This window comes from Haliotis rubra, unplaced genomic scaffold (assembly GCF_003918875.1).
Source record: "Haliotis rubra isolate DU_JTF1 unplaced genomic scaffold, ASM391887v1 Scf39, whole genome shotgun sequence".
NCBI lineage: Eukaryota > Metazoa > Mollusca > Gastropoda > Lepetellida > Haliotidae > Haliotis > Haliotis rubra.
The window spans coordinates 1,586,647-1,605,112 of NW_025767068.1; the positions used below are offsets into that span (position 1 = coordinate 1,586,647).

Genomic DNA, 18,466 nt, shown 5'->3' on the forward strand with positions numbered 1-18,466 from the left:
TGGCTTACGGGCATGACTTTTACCAATCACGAACCTTATAGCAGACTGTGGCGAAAAAGCGTCCTTAGAAACCAATCTTTATCCAATAAAATCGCTTCTTACAACTGCGAAAATACTCCTGGCAAGGTTACTGTGATATTATTGATGATTAGAGCTTTGGAACAATACCCGCCATCAAATGAATCTTCTAGAATGTTGTTCATACGGAGCTTCGAAAATGGAGGCATTTCCCAGTGTTGTGTCATGTTACCGGGTGAAAAGCCACAGTTATCGGGAAATAGGCGACCATACATAGTATTTAATTAATCTGTATATAATATTTTTTTCTGATTACGTAAAAATGAAAATATAAAAGAAATAGGTAAGAGTATATTATGGCATCTTACAAATGGATTAAAATAGGGGGAGTTTACGTCTCCTTCGTGGTTTATATGGACATTTTAAGTGTATAAATTTGTATTACTATTAGAAATAAATTTATGTAAGTTGAAGTTGTATTATTTGAATAATATGATAAACATACCTTTGGTATTTATCAACAGTTAGATTAGACCTAAAAATCTTAAATAGTGTATGACATAGCAATAATGTTTTACGAGCTGATACTTTCCTTGATAAACGCAGGCTTCTATCTTTTTAAAAGGTTATGTTTCTCATGTTTCATTTTTTTTTCCATTATTGTATTCAGTCTAAAGAAAGTGTACTTTACCCGAGTGACTTTTGCCAATCGTGAGTGTCTTGTTAAATCATTTCTTTATGTGAATATGTACCAAACGTCATTCATGAAATAGGTAATGTTAATAATACTTTATTCAAAAACAAAGGTGCATAAATCATCGTTTTGATTAGAATGTGCACTTCAAGATCATGTCACATGATTGTGACTTCAATCAATTTTTTCTTGAATAATACAGATGAAATACTCTTTAAATTGTTCGAAAATCAACATTTTTTGTTGTTTAAAGAAGTTGAAGTATATAAAGAGTATGGGTGGGTCGATGGAGGACATGGTGTAAGCTAGTTTCAGTTGTATTTGTCATATATCATACATTTATCTGCGTTTACTTTCCTTTGGACATCAGTTACAATTAAAAGAAAGACTTGTTGAAAGTTTTTTCAAAGTAAGGCGTAGGGCTAGTAATTTTTGGAAAGGACTAGTGACATACAAAATCCACTAGCCCGGAGGGCCAGTTAAAAGTTTTAGTTAGTGTCGATCCCTACTGTTTTAAATAAAAATATAAACAGAAGAATGTTCTGGATTTTCCTTTTTTCACTTTGAAAGAAGTTATACAATACACAATGGTTACTCACATACACTGTGATCCAATTTGAAAGTATAGAGGATATTATATGAGTGCCCATGTCATACTATATTTACAACACGAGTGCCTAAATGTTGGTATTTCCCGAGCGGGAGCGAGGGATATACCGATATTTAGGCACGAGTGTCGTAAACATAGTATGATATGGGCACGCATATAATATTTTGTTTATTACCGAAGTCGTCAAATTGAGGAAAATAAAACCAAATCTACTTTCAAACACAGGCTGGCTACCTGTCGTCGCTGCATGTAGAACGCAACGTCACAGAAGAATCGTGACGTCATAGCCTTGTTCATGACGTCACGTCACCATGACAAAGTGATATTTTGCCCTAGGGCATCGTATGAAAAATAAAAAATAAAAGTAATAAAAAAGAATATTACCAAGTGGACAGATCTCAATAACTGTTCTTTCACAATATATTGCAATACGTATCGCAATACAAAAGAGTGTATCGCAATATATCCCAATATATCGCAATATGAAATTTAGGGTAATACACAGCCCTAGTAGATGTAGACGAAATCGACTATTTTGCCGTCTTCCACGAATTGGTGAAAGCACAGCAAATAGAGTTCGAGAAACTGGCGAGGGATCTGGTAGCCCTCGTAGAAGGTGTGTCCCGATTTATCCAGGATTTGTTTCTCTCGGCCGGAAAAGAACACGTGGGGACACTTCTCCAGCAGGGTCTCGAAGACTTCTGCCATGTCGGACATCTGTGGGCCACCTCGGATTCGTGTATATCTGGCTTGCGATATGTGGTACTTCCTCTTCGCTTCCCGAAGGGACAAACGACCCGATCAGATCTCGGCATACGCTTCGCGCGATAGCTTGGTTCCTGGCATTGTTGTGTTCTATACCTATGTACCTGTGTATCTCTAATTTGAGTGCACCTTCGCCGGTGGTTTTCCTTGGAGGAGGATGTGTAGAAACAACACGCGTGGTCAAAACCCCGTCAACATACTGTTGTTGTTTTCTGCGCTGGACTCCATTTTTGTTTTCCGTATACCTGTCTTGGTGAAGACAAGCAGTGTCTCTATATATACTCAAATGCCTGGGGCACCTCTTCGTTCCTTCTTATTTTATCATTATTTTTGCCTTTGCGATCCCGTACCGCCATTCCCTATACTACTCTGTCTTCGCCATGCCTGCGTCTTTGAAAACAAGGTCCACACATGGATAATGATGATTTTAAACATCATTGGAATAGGACCATATACAGCCTAAAGAAAGTTCTTGCCAACAAACCTGATCCTGTCCTTTTTGATAGAGCCAATAAATTTAAATATGTCATTGAATTTTCTGTCCCTTTTGACAAGAAGACTGGGGAAAAGCATGATGACTATGTGCACTGTGCCTTTGAAATGTCTCGTTTGTTGGGATACTTTCGTCAGATTCTGTAATGTTCTTGGTGTCCTTGGTACCTCCTGAGCTTGTGGCAGATCAGGCCCTGATTTCTCGAAACAAACTTAAGTCTGAGTTTTGACTTAAGTTAGAGTTTTTACTAAAATCTGAGAAAACACAGGAAAATGCATTTCCCAGAATGAACTAAAATCGATATCAAACTCAAACATGGTAGACAATTTGAGTTTGATGGATAGGTTACTTTAGTTGTTTGGGCTTTTTTATTTTAAAAATGCAGTTGAGTTAAAAATTCAGCTGTTTCAAATTGTCTAACTCAGTTTGAAATTTGAGTCAAAACTCCGTTTGTTTCGAGAAATCGGGGCCTTGAGTATTCTGGGTAATGCAGTTGGCTGCAGTGTTTGGCTAGTCTCCATTTTCTCCGGAAAGTTATTGGTGGGTTCAATCATATTAACAATGCAAATTTTCATCATAAACAAACTGTAGGCTATGTAAGGCAGGCAGCAGTGTTATCAGTGAATATTGTCATGGATATTTTGCCATTATTTATGGAGAAAGACTAATTATTGCTTCACATGTTGTTTCACGAGTCCTGCTAAACAGTGGTGTAGTGTGTTAACTGTGTATCACAAGGACACAATAGCTTCAGCTTTTTAACACTGGTACAAGATGTAGTAAATCAGTAAGCTGATTTGGGACACAAAACATATTGAGTTTAGTTTTACACCACTTTTAGCCATATCATACATATTGTCTTCACACATTGTACCCATGTGGGGAATCAAATCCGGTGTAGCAGGCCATTTCTTCCCGGTCTAAACTTGCCCTGGGGAGAATCTGGAGTAGGCCAAACGTTCCCCGTGGAAGTTTTGTCCTAGGATATTCTTACCCTGGGAAAGTTTGGGCTAGGCTAAAGTCCTCTAATCATGTCACATAAGATGTGAGTGAGTGAGTTTAGTTTTACGCCGCACTCAGCAATATTCCAGCTATATGGCGGTGGTCTGTAAATAATCGAGTTTGGACCAGACAATCCAGTGATCAACAGCATGTGCATCGATCTGCGCAATAGGGAACTGATGACATGTGTCAACCAAGCCAGCGAGCCTGACCACCCGACCATGTTAGTCGCCTTTTAAAACAAGCATGGTTTACTGAAGGTTCATTCTAACCCGGACCTTCACGGGTACCATCAGTTGTGTTGGGAATTGGATAAAATCTCATAATTGATGATTGGTTCATTACAACCGATCAATCATCAAAAATAATTGGTCAGCATCATTTATCAATTTTTCTGGTTATGTTTGTTACTGCACAAAAAACAAATAAAAAACATGTAGTTCTTATGAGCCTTTTTGCAAATTCCACAAAATGCATGTGCAAATTAACCATCTTTAAAGGATGACTACCGTAGTATGTTAGGAACATTTTTCCTGGAGTCTTAAGATAAATTCAATCCTGACTTGGAATGAGCTTGTAATGTTGATGAAATGTAACAGACAAAAGCAACCTTGTGAAAAATATTGTTAATGCAAACAAGTGTTCCAGAATTGTTTGTGTTTGATTATGAGAAAACATGATCGATTGCTTGGTCGTTTAGTCATTGGGACCAATCTTCAATTATTTCAATTAATCGGACCACCACTAACCATCAGATGTAAACATTCAATCGCACTTTTGATATAAGATGTAATATACACAGGTTGCTTGCTCTCTTATGATGCTGTTTATTATGTAATATTTGTTGTATTTATGTATAAAAGAGAGAGAGAGAAAGGTTTGACCAGGGGGAAAGTTTGGCCTGTTACACCGGGTCTTTGGCGTGACAAGGGAACGCTTTAACCATTAGGTTAACAATCACCCTAACACTAAATATAAACACTCGTTTTCACAAACGACAAAACCTGTATTTATTCCAAGTATGTTTATTTCAGGCTATTTAACCATAACAATCATAACAATGTACCTTCCAGAGGTACTTTACACGTAAACATGTGGAGGCCAGTAAGTTGAAGGGTTGAACAGATTCTCCTGTTCTAATCACTAAAAGAAACCTAGTATATAGGGATAGATCAAAGGCATCCATATAATTTATATTCTTAACTTGATGCAGAGTTTGCATAACAATATTTCTGGCAAAATAAACATAAGAAATCACTTGGTGAGATGTATTTTTATGATCAAATTTTGAACTTAAAGATGTATAACATAGCAGTTGAATTTGAGTGGGCAAAACACAAGTCCTGGTAAACAGAAATGAAAATTACTCCATGTCAGTTACTCAACAAACAATACCTGCTGGGTCAGCCAAAGAGTAACAATAATATATTTGTATCTGTTACTAGTAGATCATTCCGCCAAACCCAACAAAGGAAATGGAACAAAAACAGGATGACATGGGTTTGCATTCCCTTCAGGCCAAACATGACAAAATAGGGATACTGCTCTGTAGCAAACACATTTCACTTGCGCTACCACTTCAGTTAACTGGCAGTGAGGAGTATATTGCACTTGTACGTAAAAGCAGAAATGACTACTCTAACTGGCTCTTCTTTTCGTTTCTCTTTTTGTTTTGCCAAATGTCACATGCATCATATTTACTCAAGTTTCACACTGGCATCATAATCACTGTTCAACATCCTACAGGTAAAGATAGAAATTAATGACAAAAAAATGAAAATCAAAGAATTAAAAAAATAAGATTGATTTAAATTCAAAATCATGATGGTTATATTTTATGATAGTTTTTAAGCCGAAACAATTGTAGTTGTGTTACTTTCTATAAAACATGGTATAAGAAAAAGATTGATTATGAAAAAACACAATCTTGGAGAAAACAAGTAAAACAACTCCCTAAATATTGCCTTGGTAGTTCAATGTATTAAAACAAAAGATAAAACCCTGATCAGCATCAAGACCTTCATCAAAAGCAATAACATGACAAAATAGAACTTAAGAAAACATATGACAGCACGTAGTAAAAAGTATCCACATTGTATTAACAGGTGATGAAATACTTTATCACCATTTTCATTTATTCACTGGCTTAAACATATGATCTAGAATAAATAGTACCCTTTTCTGTGACATATATATCTGATCTGTGATAATGAAAATGACAAAAATATATAATTACTTATGATATGTAGCAAAATTGGAAATTTGATATAAATTGTATATTTATATACTTATCCTATCTCACGACTTGCACCTCTTTCTCTTGCTTCGACTTTGAGTGGAATGACTGTAAACCTTTTCCCATAGGCCTCCTTGTCCATTCGCCCGTGCACTCCATGCTGCTCTCCTTAATTAGCTTCCTAGTTCCTAATAAAGCTTGCAGCATGCTCCACTAATTGCCCACGTGACTACCTTGAATGATCATTCTCATCTTGGAGCCAACGTCGTAATCTGAGTAGTGGGGAGGCCAGGCGGGCATCCATCGCATGAGATAGGATAAGTATATAAATATACAATTTATATTAAAATTTCCAAATTTTTAAACTTATCCTATCTCACGACTTGCACTTATCCCACTGTTGGACGGCGGGCCGCAGATTACCCTTCTGTCGGGACAGTGCGAACAGCTGGTTTTGGAGCTGTGTGGACTGATGACAACCGTAGATAGCGATGTACAAGGGAGGCCTGTTACACATGCACACAACTCCTATGCTTGTAGTGGGTTCTCCGGAACCCCTTGGCTTACTAAGCACAACGATTCCCAGGGAGATGGGTGCTCCCGAGTGATGTGGTGTTCGGCCGCAACCATGTACAAGACAAGGGACGCAACTCGGCAAGTAAGCCTCGCTACGATTTACAAGGTACCCCCGTAATTAAAGTCTTGCGACTAGAATTGTGCCAGCCCCTGCTTCAAGAAGGCCCCCAGACACCGACCGCGGCGGGTGAAACAGAAACACAACTAGGCATCTCCAAGGTTTAACATTCAGTTCCAGGCAGCATCAAATTGACCCTCACTCCTTTGCCTAAGCTTAGTCAAAGGATGTGCCCGACAACTTTGGAGGCAGAACGCAACAAAATCCACTGGAATTCGGGAGTGTCACACTTCACTGACGTAATTGCTCTGTGGTGTAGAGGTCAGTAAGCGTGAATGTCGAACACCTCTGCATCGTCATACTGATTGGGCCTCAGGTCCGTAGGGCCACGCTAGGTGGCCGTATTCCGATGCCTTGGTATGGAGGCCAAGTGAAGTAGTTCTTAAACCCATATAATGAAAACAAAAGGTTGAGATCCAGTTCAACTTTTATTTAGTATATACAAGGAAGTAGTAACGCGAATGCGGAACCGTCCCTCATCTGCGTTGTTGGGCCGATGTAAGTTGCTGAGCCAGTACAAGAGGTCAGAACTAGTGTAGTCCCTGGACATCCGTAACAGACAGGTCTCGCAGGTAATGTAAGGAGAAGACTGTATCAGAACACCAGAAGCAACCTTCCATGATAGCGGTCAAGGAGCAGTTGCTATGTAGGGCCATCGTCGAGGCTAGTGCACGAGTCTCATGAGGATTGGAAGCGACTGGAGGAGGCAACCCTGCAAAGGTGTAGGCTCGCAGGATCGTGGCACGCATCCAGAAGGCCAATGTGGTCCGGGAAACCTCAGTTCTTGAAGCGTTCGACAAGGGTATGAAGAGGCGCTTCTGTAGCGGTCGACGATCCTTGGAGGCAGCAAGGTAAACGTGTAGAACCCTAACAGGGCAGAGTGTCAAATCAAAACAACGAGGGAATGGTAAACATCCGGTCCAGTTGCCCTGGCAGTTGGTTTTTCACAATGGAGTCCCAGGAAAGCCTTGCCATGCTTCTTCCGCTCGAACCGCACCCGATTGACATCAAGAGCATGCAGTTCAGATATACGAGCAGCAGTAGCCAAAGCTACCAGGAAGAATGTCACTTGTTCCAAGTCCTTGCCTTCATAATCTGTAGAAATCATATGACGAAGGACGACGGATAGATCCCAGGCCGGAGGTCTGAACTTCCTGGACTGGTCAGAGAGTCTATAGGATCGTAGTAGACTCTGCAACTCGGGAACAGTGGAAATCTTTGTGCGCCCGTGGTGGTAGCCAAATCCAAGTTGATGGCGGCTAAGTAGGTAGCTAACGTAGTACCCTTGAGTTTCTTAGTAGTGCGGAGATGCTGGAGAAACGACCTTAGCCGAGGTAGAAGTGGGAGATGCAATTCCCCTAAGCTTGCAGTAGTCTTCAAACTTCTTCCACTTGTTGTCGTACAAGGAACGGGTCGAAGTACAATGCGCTGAAGTGATAGCTGTTGCTACTCGATGAGAGTATAGTACTCGATGAGAGTAGCCCTTAGCTATGAGAGACCTCTGAAGATGTGCCAAACGTGTAGATTGAGGGTCTGAGGTGATCCGTGGCGCAGTTCCGAGTGAGGGTGAAGAAGTAGGTCGTCCCGGTTGGGAAGCGGTACTGTGTTTGGCTCTGCCAGGCTTCTTAGGTTGACGAACCAACTTCTTGCTGGCCAGAACGGTGCGACCAAAAGCAGTAGTATGTTGCTGGTGGCCAATAGTTTCTGTATTACTTTTGGTAGCAGAGCTGGAAGGGGGAAAGCATAGGCATTGAGATCCTCCCATGATATTGCCAACGCGTTGAGGTCCCACGCCAAGGAGTCTGGGATTGGTGATACGAATTTTGGAAGTTGGTTGTAGAACCTTGTGGCGAACAGATCTATTTGAGGCCGTGATAACGGGTAGATCATCGACTGAAAGATTTGGGGTAGTAACCTCCACTCTGTCGGGGGGATGGTCAGTTGGATCGGGACAAGGCATCGGCGATCACAGTTTTACCCCGGAATGTGTCTGGCTCTGGCTACGATGTTGAGTGAGTCGATGAGATGGAAGAACCTGATCGCCCATTGTAGCAGATTCGCCGAGCCTGTCGAGCCTAGATGATTTATATACCAAACCACTGTCGAATTGTCTGATTGGATCAACAGACTGGTTGATTGAAGCTCTGTTGCCCAATGTGAGATGGCTTGAATTACCGCCTTGAATTCTGGCTCGTTTATATCAAGTACCCGTTCGTTGGATGACCACAGCCCGGCCACTTGGTGTCGAGGGCATATGTACCGATGATCTGGATGATGATAGTCTCGATCTAAGGTCCCCTGGTAGTGTAGATGGGACAGGCAACGAAGAATTGTCGATCACAACCACCGCGAGTGATCTGATGCTACGGAAGGAGGTGATTGATGCGTACGTAAAAGGATCAGAGTCTGTTGATTTCCTGTCCCTATCGGCGATTCTCCTCGAGCAAACACGAAGGTAGGCCTTAAAATCCTCATCTTTTAGTGAATTACACTTGCCACATCGTTTGTTCCAGTTACATTGTCCAATACAGTCACTGCAGGACGAGTGAGGGTCGAGGGACGAATAATTCGTCATGCATTGAGCACAAACTTTCCTTTTCTTTGATTGATTATCAGTTTTCCCTATGATGTTAGGGTGAAATAATGTCCCTAATATACAGCACGTCCACAGTTGTGCGACAAGAAAGAGAATGATCATTCAAGGTAGTCATGTGGGCAATTAGTGGAGCATGCTGCAAGCTTTATTAGGAACTAGGAAGCTAATTAAGGAGAGCAGCATGGAGTGCACAGGCGAATGGACAAGGAGGCCTATGGGAAAAAGTTTACAGTCATTCCACTAAAAGTTGAAGCAAGAGAGATAGGTGCAAGTCGTGAGATGGGATAAGTTTTAAAATTTCCATGATACTCACCAGACATTCACAGACATTGAAAAACTTGTAAACATAGAACCCAATTATGCATAAACAGATGCTGCTGCTGCTGCTGTAAGTGCTACTATCAAGATCTAAATGATAAGGGAACACCTTAAACAATGAGGAAATGTAGGAACACAATTCCATCAGCTGTTGAATTCTCAACTCTTGACATCTGGAACTGCAACTGTTTCAGGTTTATAGTGGTTGAATTACTTCAGCTTGACACAATGTAAATCAAATGACAGATATGAGAGTATTTCTCTTCTTTCATGTCTATACTTCTTTTTCACTATGCATACAAGCATTTAACATGGAACTGCCCAATCAAAGTATTTCATTCACTGCATTGCAGATTGACCTCAGAGGGAAACTTAAAGTGATGTACGTCATAGATGTTAACCTTTCAATCACAGGTTTTGCTGACTGACCAAGCATCATAATCAGGCTGAATCTGGGATTCATAAGCAGCACATCCTGCCACGGCTGAGGGGAAACAACTGTGCACATAAACATTCTGCAGCTCTAGAAATAAACATTTTTACCCCCAAAGGTATTAGAATGTTCAACTTGTTCAATAAGAAATAGGATGAATACATGCTGATTTCAACTGGCAAACATGAAGTGCATGTTCTGACTCAATGAGCTCTCAAACATGGTGTTGCATGGTGCTAAACAGCCATATTGAGGAACATATGGAAGCTTCAGACATGCACCAACATTGAATGAGAAGAACTACTAAAATAATAGTGTTGAGATTCACTGTTTCTAGAGTGATCTTGTCCATTGAGCAATCTCTTGATGACAATGGAGTTTGCCAATTTGCATGCAAATCTCATCAATGTCCATCAGCTTTCAATACACCATGCTGACAAAATACACTTAAAACAAACCCTCAAGGTGTAAACAAATTATCTTACGCACAAAACTAAAGACAGGCCATTGTAAGTAAATACTGCAGCCGATCAAATAAAGACAGAAGTCAGCCAAAAAAACCCTCCTCACTTCAGCCACTGTACTAAACAGGAGATAAATACATATGGCAAGTCAATAAATCAGTGGCTGTATGTAAACTATCTGAGGTGATATGTCTACGAGATGTGGACATCATCAGGAGGATGTCTCAATGATGTGGAACACGACTTGTACCTACACATTCATACAGACACACACATTTGTTCTACATGTTCCATTCAAAATTCCAATCTCAGCAAAATCAACTATTAGTGCTCTCTACTGCTACTGACTGTGTAGTGAGCAGTAAGATCTGATTTTAGTGATACTGTTCAAAATTCAATTCCACAGGAAACCTTGCTTGACAATGAAAACACACTATGTTCATACCCCAAGTAAAATAGTAAATCTTTTACATAGTCATACATGTAAATACGCTTCAGTTCTGTATCCATCTCTAGGTGCCTTATATACAGCTAATTTATGAGCAATTTAGTTGTCTTAGGAGAACAAATCTGTGACAATGATGAAGCCTTTTGTACTGTTTTCTTTTTGCACTGACTCTCAAATCTATGACATCGATGCAGTCTAATTTTTTATTTTCATTTTGAGCTGGCTTTCACCACAAATAAGCATATCTCATACATACATAAATGTATCTGAAAATTTGATAAGTGAAACTTAATATATAAATAACAGATTTTGCTTGTATGTTGGAGTCATATTGATGAATCAACACGAATTCTATATACCGGTTGCTGGAATATTGCTGAATGTGATGTTAAACAAGAAAGAAAACCCAAATCCCAAGACAACTGAAACAGGTGTAAACCTCTGCTGACATGAAACGCTGATATGTGCGAATTCGGGGGAGGGGGCGTTGACTTAGAAAGGGAGGAAGTCAGACATGGAAGTTCCCTGATTGTAATGCTACTGCTGTCCAATGCTATAACAAGCCCTGGGGGCTATGTCACGGACTGTGCGTTGGCTGCTTGGTCGACTGACACTAAATGCTGTTTAGTCTTATGCTGTGTCCATCTCCTGCTGGTCAGTTTGCTCTTGTCATCTCCGGATTCTGAAACAGACACAGTTCATCAGTACTCTGCTTAAACCAGCTGCACACCATCCTTGTTGGCCAACATACTTGGAGAGGATTTAACCTCTTAAAATTCTTTCTGGTACTTCTTTGTCAAGTGAATCAAAATATGACACTGCTCAGTACATTATGTATGAAGATTTCTCAAACATTCAGATTATATATCCCCAACAATATCCTGGATTTATTGACAAAATGTAAGAATACCTGAAACAAAGCATGGGTATATTACAATGAATGTCACACTCCAAAACTTACCAGCATAGTAGTGACAAGAGAAGAGAGAGAGAGAGTGACAGTTGTTCCATGAACGGGGAGCCAGTACAATGTCAGGAGGATGGCTACAGTCTGGGAGGAGGTTATATATTCCCATCATGCACAGGAAGCTCCAGTAAGATCAATAATGGGAGCATGTGGTCATCGAATGTTTGAGGACATATACCAGGCGGGATCTTCCCTCAACAATTCAAAAAACAAACTTAGAAAGAAATCAATCCTAGATTTCTTATAACATGACTACTCTACAATTATAGTCATCACTGACAAGTGGGTGTTTACAAACAGGATGCAGAGAAAGAAATGGCTATCCCATATTGTTTAGTATTCTGATTTCTTATTCTCACACACACACACACACACACACACACACACAAACACACACACACACACACACACACACACACACAACCAAACAAATCGCACCCCCTACACACATGAAATATACAAGACATTCCACTCAGTTAAGAGAGTTCATAAATTTATTTGAACTGAAAATGCTGACAATTAGAAAGAACATTGCTCCAAATTATACTTTGTGTGATAAAGAGACAAGGTTCAACATTACTATAGAATCACCGACATGGCATAAATTTCTGCAGCTTACAAAGAGGCAATAATGTAGTGGTGAGTTACAACATTCTCTATAAGTATTTCATTGATATGTTGGTGAGTCAGCTCTACATAAAGAGTCAATGGTGACACAGAGCCATTTACCAATTAAGTGTAAACTATGAACACATGTTAGGTAATGACAAATCAGGGACCAGAATAGGGGTCAGTCTCACATCCAAGACCAAACATCTTTGTTAAATTTCACAGCAAATTGCAACACTTTGGACTCCTCTAAGATCCCAGTAACATGTATTCTTAAGAACTACTCAAAGCACACCATGAGTAACTGATGTCTCACAAAGAATACACATTTATAAATCAAAATATCATATGTATTTAATATAAATACCTTCAAATGGGATGATAAAGAAAAGGCAGAAACAAAAGGGGTACAAAGAAATGAAAGAGCACAAGAAAATGTTTACAACACTCAATAAATATCTAGTGTACACATATACAAACATGCTAATATGCATCCACACAAAAGATGACAGCTATATATACATCTCAGTATCATGCTATACTGACGTAAACAAAAATACCAGAGCCAAATTCTAGGCATATAGTAGAATGAACAATGTAAAATAATACCCCAGTACATCCACACTATAAGAACACTTGATAGCCACTGATGGTTGTTTCTGTACATATTTACAGGGATAAATTGTAAGCAGACAGAGATAAAAGATAAAAAGTTTACAATGTGATCATTTGTAAAGACAGTTGTATGGTAATGATGCTCAAATGAAATACATGTTCTTAGTTTGTACAGGTCACATGATATAAGCACACTTGGCATGACCAGCCTTCAATAGCTCTTCCCAGTGTGTGACATATTACTAGTTTTCAGTGGCAAGGAAGTCTGACACTGAAGCTACATCTTAACAGCACAAAGAGAAGGTGATGGAAGGACAGGGTGAACAAGGAACATGCAGCCATGTTATTCTAGATGCCTGGTGTACACAAAAATGTTAAACAAATCAAATCTACTCTATTGTCTTGTAGACTGCCCAAAACTAAAGTGTTAAACAAATGTCACTGCATGGGTAAACTTACTGAGACGGTATTGTTAACAAGTGATTCCTCCTGAAATCATAATTCACAATATCAACCACAAGTTCATACAGATGTCACATATGCTGGAAACATGTGACGAGAGCCATAGGTACATTCACGTTGACATTCTTTCTTTATGTGTGACCCTTCACTGACCTTTCAGTTATCTTTTATAATTCATTGTTGTCAACAACATAATAATAGTTACATAGAAATTAATGTTCAAAACTTCAGGGTGATAATTCTAGTACAACTAAGTTGATCTTTGTAAACACATGTTGGCAGCTAATTGTTTTCCTATCCTGATTAGCAAACTGTCTGTATTAACCACATGTATCTACATCTGGAACCCTCAACTACAAAACCCCAACATGCACAAGACATAGCACTACAACAGTCTGATGCTCCACCATAAATGCTACATTTACACTGTAACAATCTGGTGGACTGTTAGCAAGCTTCATAATACTACATAAATGTGTGGACCGACATGCATGATGCATGCTACACTACTACTACAATACACTACAAACATACACTTGTATGCACATGTACTGAAGGAGATGCTACACACCACAGCATCTTATACCAGATGCCACAAATTACCAAACACCGAAACCCAACAAAATCTAGTACATGAATTATCCCCCTTGGATGTTGAAACTGTCAAGGAGACTTTGACATAAAAGAACAAAAGTGGTCATTTATTTCACATTCATTTTTTGAATATCTGGAACTAAACAATTTTGGGTATGTATGAAATTGAAGATAGGCTGAATCTCCTTCACTACAAGATTAGTACATGAAAGCTGACTACAAAGCTGAGATTTCCCGCATGCAGCACCCGGTGACTGACGTCAGTGGTTTCATCACCTGGAGGGACAGGAGCTGGCTCCCGACTGGCTGCTGTGATTTGTGCCAATACTGAGGGATGAGAAGCCACTCTGACATGACTGCAGGCTGCTCATTGACCCTCTGTAACACAGCAGTTGGCACACTGAAGTACACATTCTCAATGAAAACAGATTACTCCAATACAACAAGGGTGGATATCTGAGGATGCTATCACAGGTCAGTTCAGTTAAACTGTCTTATCAGTCATGAATATTCAATGCTGTTTACAAGTGGTCAAATGTAACACCTGTTATACTTGGGATTACACAGACTGTAGTACTTTTGTTTGTGTTGAGTCAAGTAGAAATCAACAATTCCAGTAGATATCAACAAGTCCAGTAGAAATCAACAATTCCAGTAGATATCAACAAGTCCAGTAGAAATCAACAATTCCAGTAGAAATCAGCAAGTCCAGTAGATATCAACAAGTCCAGTAGAAATCAACAATTCCAGTAGATGTCAACAAGTCCAGTAGAAATCAACAAGTCCAGTAGATATCAACAAGTTCAGTAGAAATCAACAATCCCAGTAGATATCAACAAGTCCAGTAGACATCAACAATTCCAGTACAAATCAGCAAGTCCAGTACAAATGAACAAGTCCAGTACAAATCAGCAAGTCCAGTACAAATCTACAAGTCCAGTAGACATCAACAAGTCCAGTAGACATCAACAAGTCCAGTAGACATCAACAAGCCCAGTAGACATCAACAAGTCCAGTACAAATCAACAAGTCCAGTAGACATCAACAATTCCAGTAGATATCAACAATTCCAGTAGAAATCAGCAAGTCCAGTACAAATCAACAAGTCCAGTACAAATCAGCAAGTCCAGTACAAATCAACAAGTCCAGTAGACATCAACAAGTCCAGTAGACATCAACAAGTCCAGTACAAATCAGCAAGTCCAGAACAAATCAACAAGTCCAGTAGATATCAACAAGTCCAGTAGACATCAACAAGTCCAGTAGACATCAACATGTCCAGTAGACATCAACATGTCAAGTGGATATCAACAAGTCCAGTAGACATCAACAAGTCCAGTAGATATCAACAAGTCCAGTAGATATCAACATGTCAAGTGGATATCGACATATATATTCGGAATACAAATATAACTATGTCAGTCATGAATTTAACCACAAGATGAAGTCAATATAAAATACATTTTGCACTTGAGAAGACTAGTTAACATATCTATGAGATAACAAAACTATCCATAACTTGTTTTACCCATGACAGGAGTGTAGCATCATATCAAACTATTGATGTGTTGCAGTTGTGTGTCCTACAATTGGACCATATCAACTGGGAATTTGAAACTGCTGACAGTGTAGATGATAATATGCATAAAAAACAAGAGTTTCAATTAGAAAATATTTGAATAGTTATAAAATATAATTAAATAATGCAACATAAAACTCATTCTTTGAAGTTGACTGTCAAAATATTCAAAACTATCACCATAAGACTAAATATAACCTGAATATAAGCCAGCTTTCCCTAATGTGACCTGAATGTCAGCTGGTGTCACTGAATGGTATCTGAATGTCAGCTGGCTTAACTGAATGGTATCTGAATGTCAGCTGGTTTAACTGTATGTGACCTGAATGTCAGCTGGCTTAACTGAATGGTATCTGAATGTCAGCTGGTTCAACTGTATGTGACCTGAATGTCAGCTGGCTTAACTGAATGGTATCTGAATGTCAGCTGGTTTAACTGTATGTGATACAGAATGTCAGCTGGCTTAACTGAATGGTATCTGAATGTCAGCTGGTTTAACTGTATGTGACCTGAATGTCAGCTGGCTTAACTGAATGGTATCTGAATGTCAGCTGGTTTAACTGAATGGTATCTGAATGTCAGCTGGCTTAACTGTATGTGATACAGAATGTCAGCTGGCTTAACTGAATGTTATCTGAATGTCAGCTGGCTTAACTGAATGGTATCTGAATGTCAGCTGGTTTAACTGTATGTGACCTGAATGTCAGCTGGCTTAACTGAATGGTATCTGAATGTCAGCTGGTTTAACTGTATGTGATACAGAATGTCAGCTGGCTTAACTGAATGGTATCTGAATGTCAGCTGGCTTAACTGAATGGTATCTGAATGTCAGCTGGTGTCACTGAATGGTATCTGAATGTCAGCTGGCTTAACTAAATGGTATCTGAATGTCAGCTGGTTTAACTGAATGGTATCTGAATGTCAGCTGGCTTAACTGAATGGTATCTGAATGTCAGCTGGCCTAACTAAATCTAAAATGAATGTCAGCTGGCTTAACTGAATGGTATCTGAATGTCAGCTGGCTTAACTGAATGGTATCTGAATGTCAGCTGGTTTAACTGAATGGTATCTGAATGTCAGCTGGCTTAACTGAATGGTATCTGAATGTCAGCTGGCTTAACTAAATCTAAAATGAATGTCAGCTGGCTTAACTGAATGTTAAATAATGTCAGCTGGCTTAACTCAATGTTAAATAATGTCAGCTGGTTTAACTGAATGTTATCTGAATGTCAACTGGCTTAACTGAATGTGACCTGAATGTCAGCTGGCTTAACTAAATCTTAAATGAATGTCAGCAGGCTTAACTGAATGTTAAATAATGTCAGCTGGCTTAACTGAATGTTATCTGAATGTCAGTTGGCTTAACTGAATGTTAAATAATGTCAGCTGGCTTAACTGAATGTTAAATAATGTCAGCTGGCTTGACTGAATGTTAAATAATGTCAGCTGGCTTGACTGAATGTTATCTGAATGTCAGCTGGTGTCACTGAATGTTTACTGTTCAATGTCAGCTGACTTACCTGAATGCTTCTGAAGGCAACAACTCTGTGTAGTACATGACCTTTGACTTGTGTGAGGTGAGCGGGAAGTCAAAACTGGCCTTGGCAGAGTCGAAGTATTTCCACTGGAGAATGTAGCTACCAGCCTGGCTGGTGACATGGGTGCCCTGAATGTGAACAACAGCAGAGATGTTAGTGTTACATCACTACGTCATTATGTACCTGGACACTGTCTCCATCCCGACATTACATACACTATGTACCTGGACACTGCCTCCATCCCGACATTCATACACTATGTACCTGGACACTGCCTCCATCCCGACATTCATACACTATGTACCTGGACACTGACTCCATCCCGACATTCATACACTATGTACCTGGACACTGCCTCCATCCCGACATTACATACACTATGTACCTGGACACTGCCTCCATCCCGACATTACAAACACCATGTACCTGGACACTGACTCCATCCCGACATTACATACACTATGTACCTGGACACTGCCTCCATCCCGACATTACATACACTATGTACCTGGACACTGACTCCATCCCGACATTACATACACTATGTACCTGGACACTGCCTCCATCCCGACATTACATACACTATGTACCTGGACACTGCCTCCATCCTGACATTACATACACTATGTACCTGGACACTGACTCCATCCCGACATTACATACACTATGTACCTGGACACTGTCGCCATCCCGACATTACATACACTATGTACCTGGACACTGCCTCCATCCCCACATTACATACACTATGTGCCTGGACACTGCCTCCATCCTGACATTACATACACTATGTACCTGGACACTGTCTCCATTCTGACATTACAAACACCATGTACCTGGACATTGCCTCCATCCCAACATTACAAACACTATGTACCTGGACACTGCCTCCGTCCTGACAATATAAACAACATGTACCTGGACACTGACTCCATCCCGACATTACAAACACCATGTACCTGGACACTGCCTCCATCCCGACATTACAAACACTATGTACCTGGACATTGCCTCCATCCCGACATTATAAACAACATGTACCTGGACACTGCCTCCATCCAGACATTACATACACTATGTACCTGGACACTGTCTCCATCCCGACATTACAAACACTATGTACCTGGACACTGCCTCCATCCTGACATTACATACACTATGTACTTGGACACTGTCTCCATCCTGACATTACAAACTCTATGTACCTGGACACTGTCTCCATCCCGACATTATAGACACTATGTACCTGGACACTGCCTCCATCCCGACATTACATACACTATGTACCTGGACACTGCCTCCATCCCCACATTACATACGCTATGTACCTG

At 40.0% G+C, this 18,466-nt stretch overlaps 1 protein-coding gene across 1 annotated transcript in view; it reads right to left on the reverse strand.

Annotated features, from left to right (window-relative positions):
- Nucleotides 1-9,270: 9,270 nt before the first annotated feature.
- The window catches only part of LOC124286676 (SEC14-like protein 1), a 61,709-nt gene continuing 52,513 nt past the window's right edge, over nucleotides 9,271-18,466 (reverse strand). Inside the window, exons 10-13 of the mRNA XM_046723083.1 lie at nucleotides 17,118-17,263; nucleotides 14,295-14,396; nucleotides 13,422-13,451; nucleotides 9,271-11,453 (exon numbers count right to left, since the gene is read on the reverse strand). Coding sequence (XP_046579039.1) covers nucleotides 11,441-11,453; nucleotides 13,422-13,451; nucleotides 14,295-14,396; nucleotides 17,118-17,263 — 291 coding nt within the window. The 3' untranslated portion in view covers nucleotides 9,271-11,440. The remainder of the gene's footprint in view (nucleotides 11,454-13,421; nucleotides 13,452-14,294; nucleotides 14,397-17,117; nucleotides 17,264-18,466) is intronic.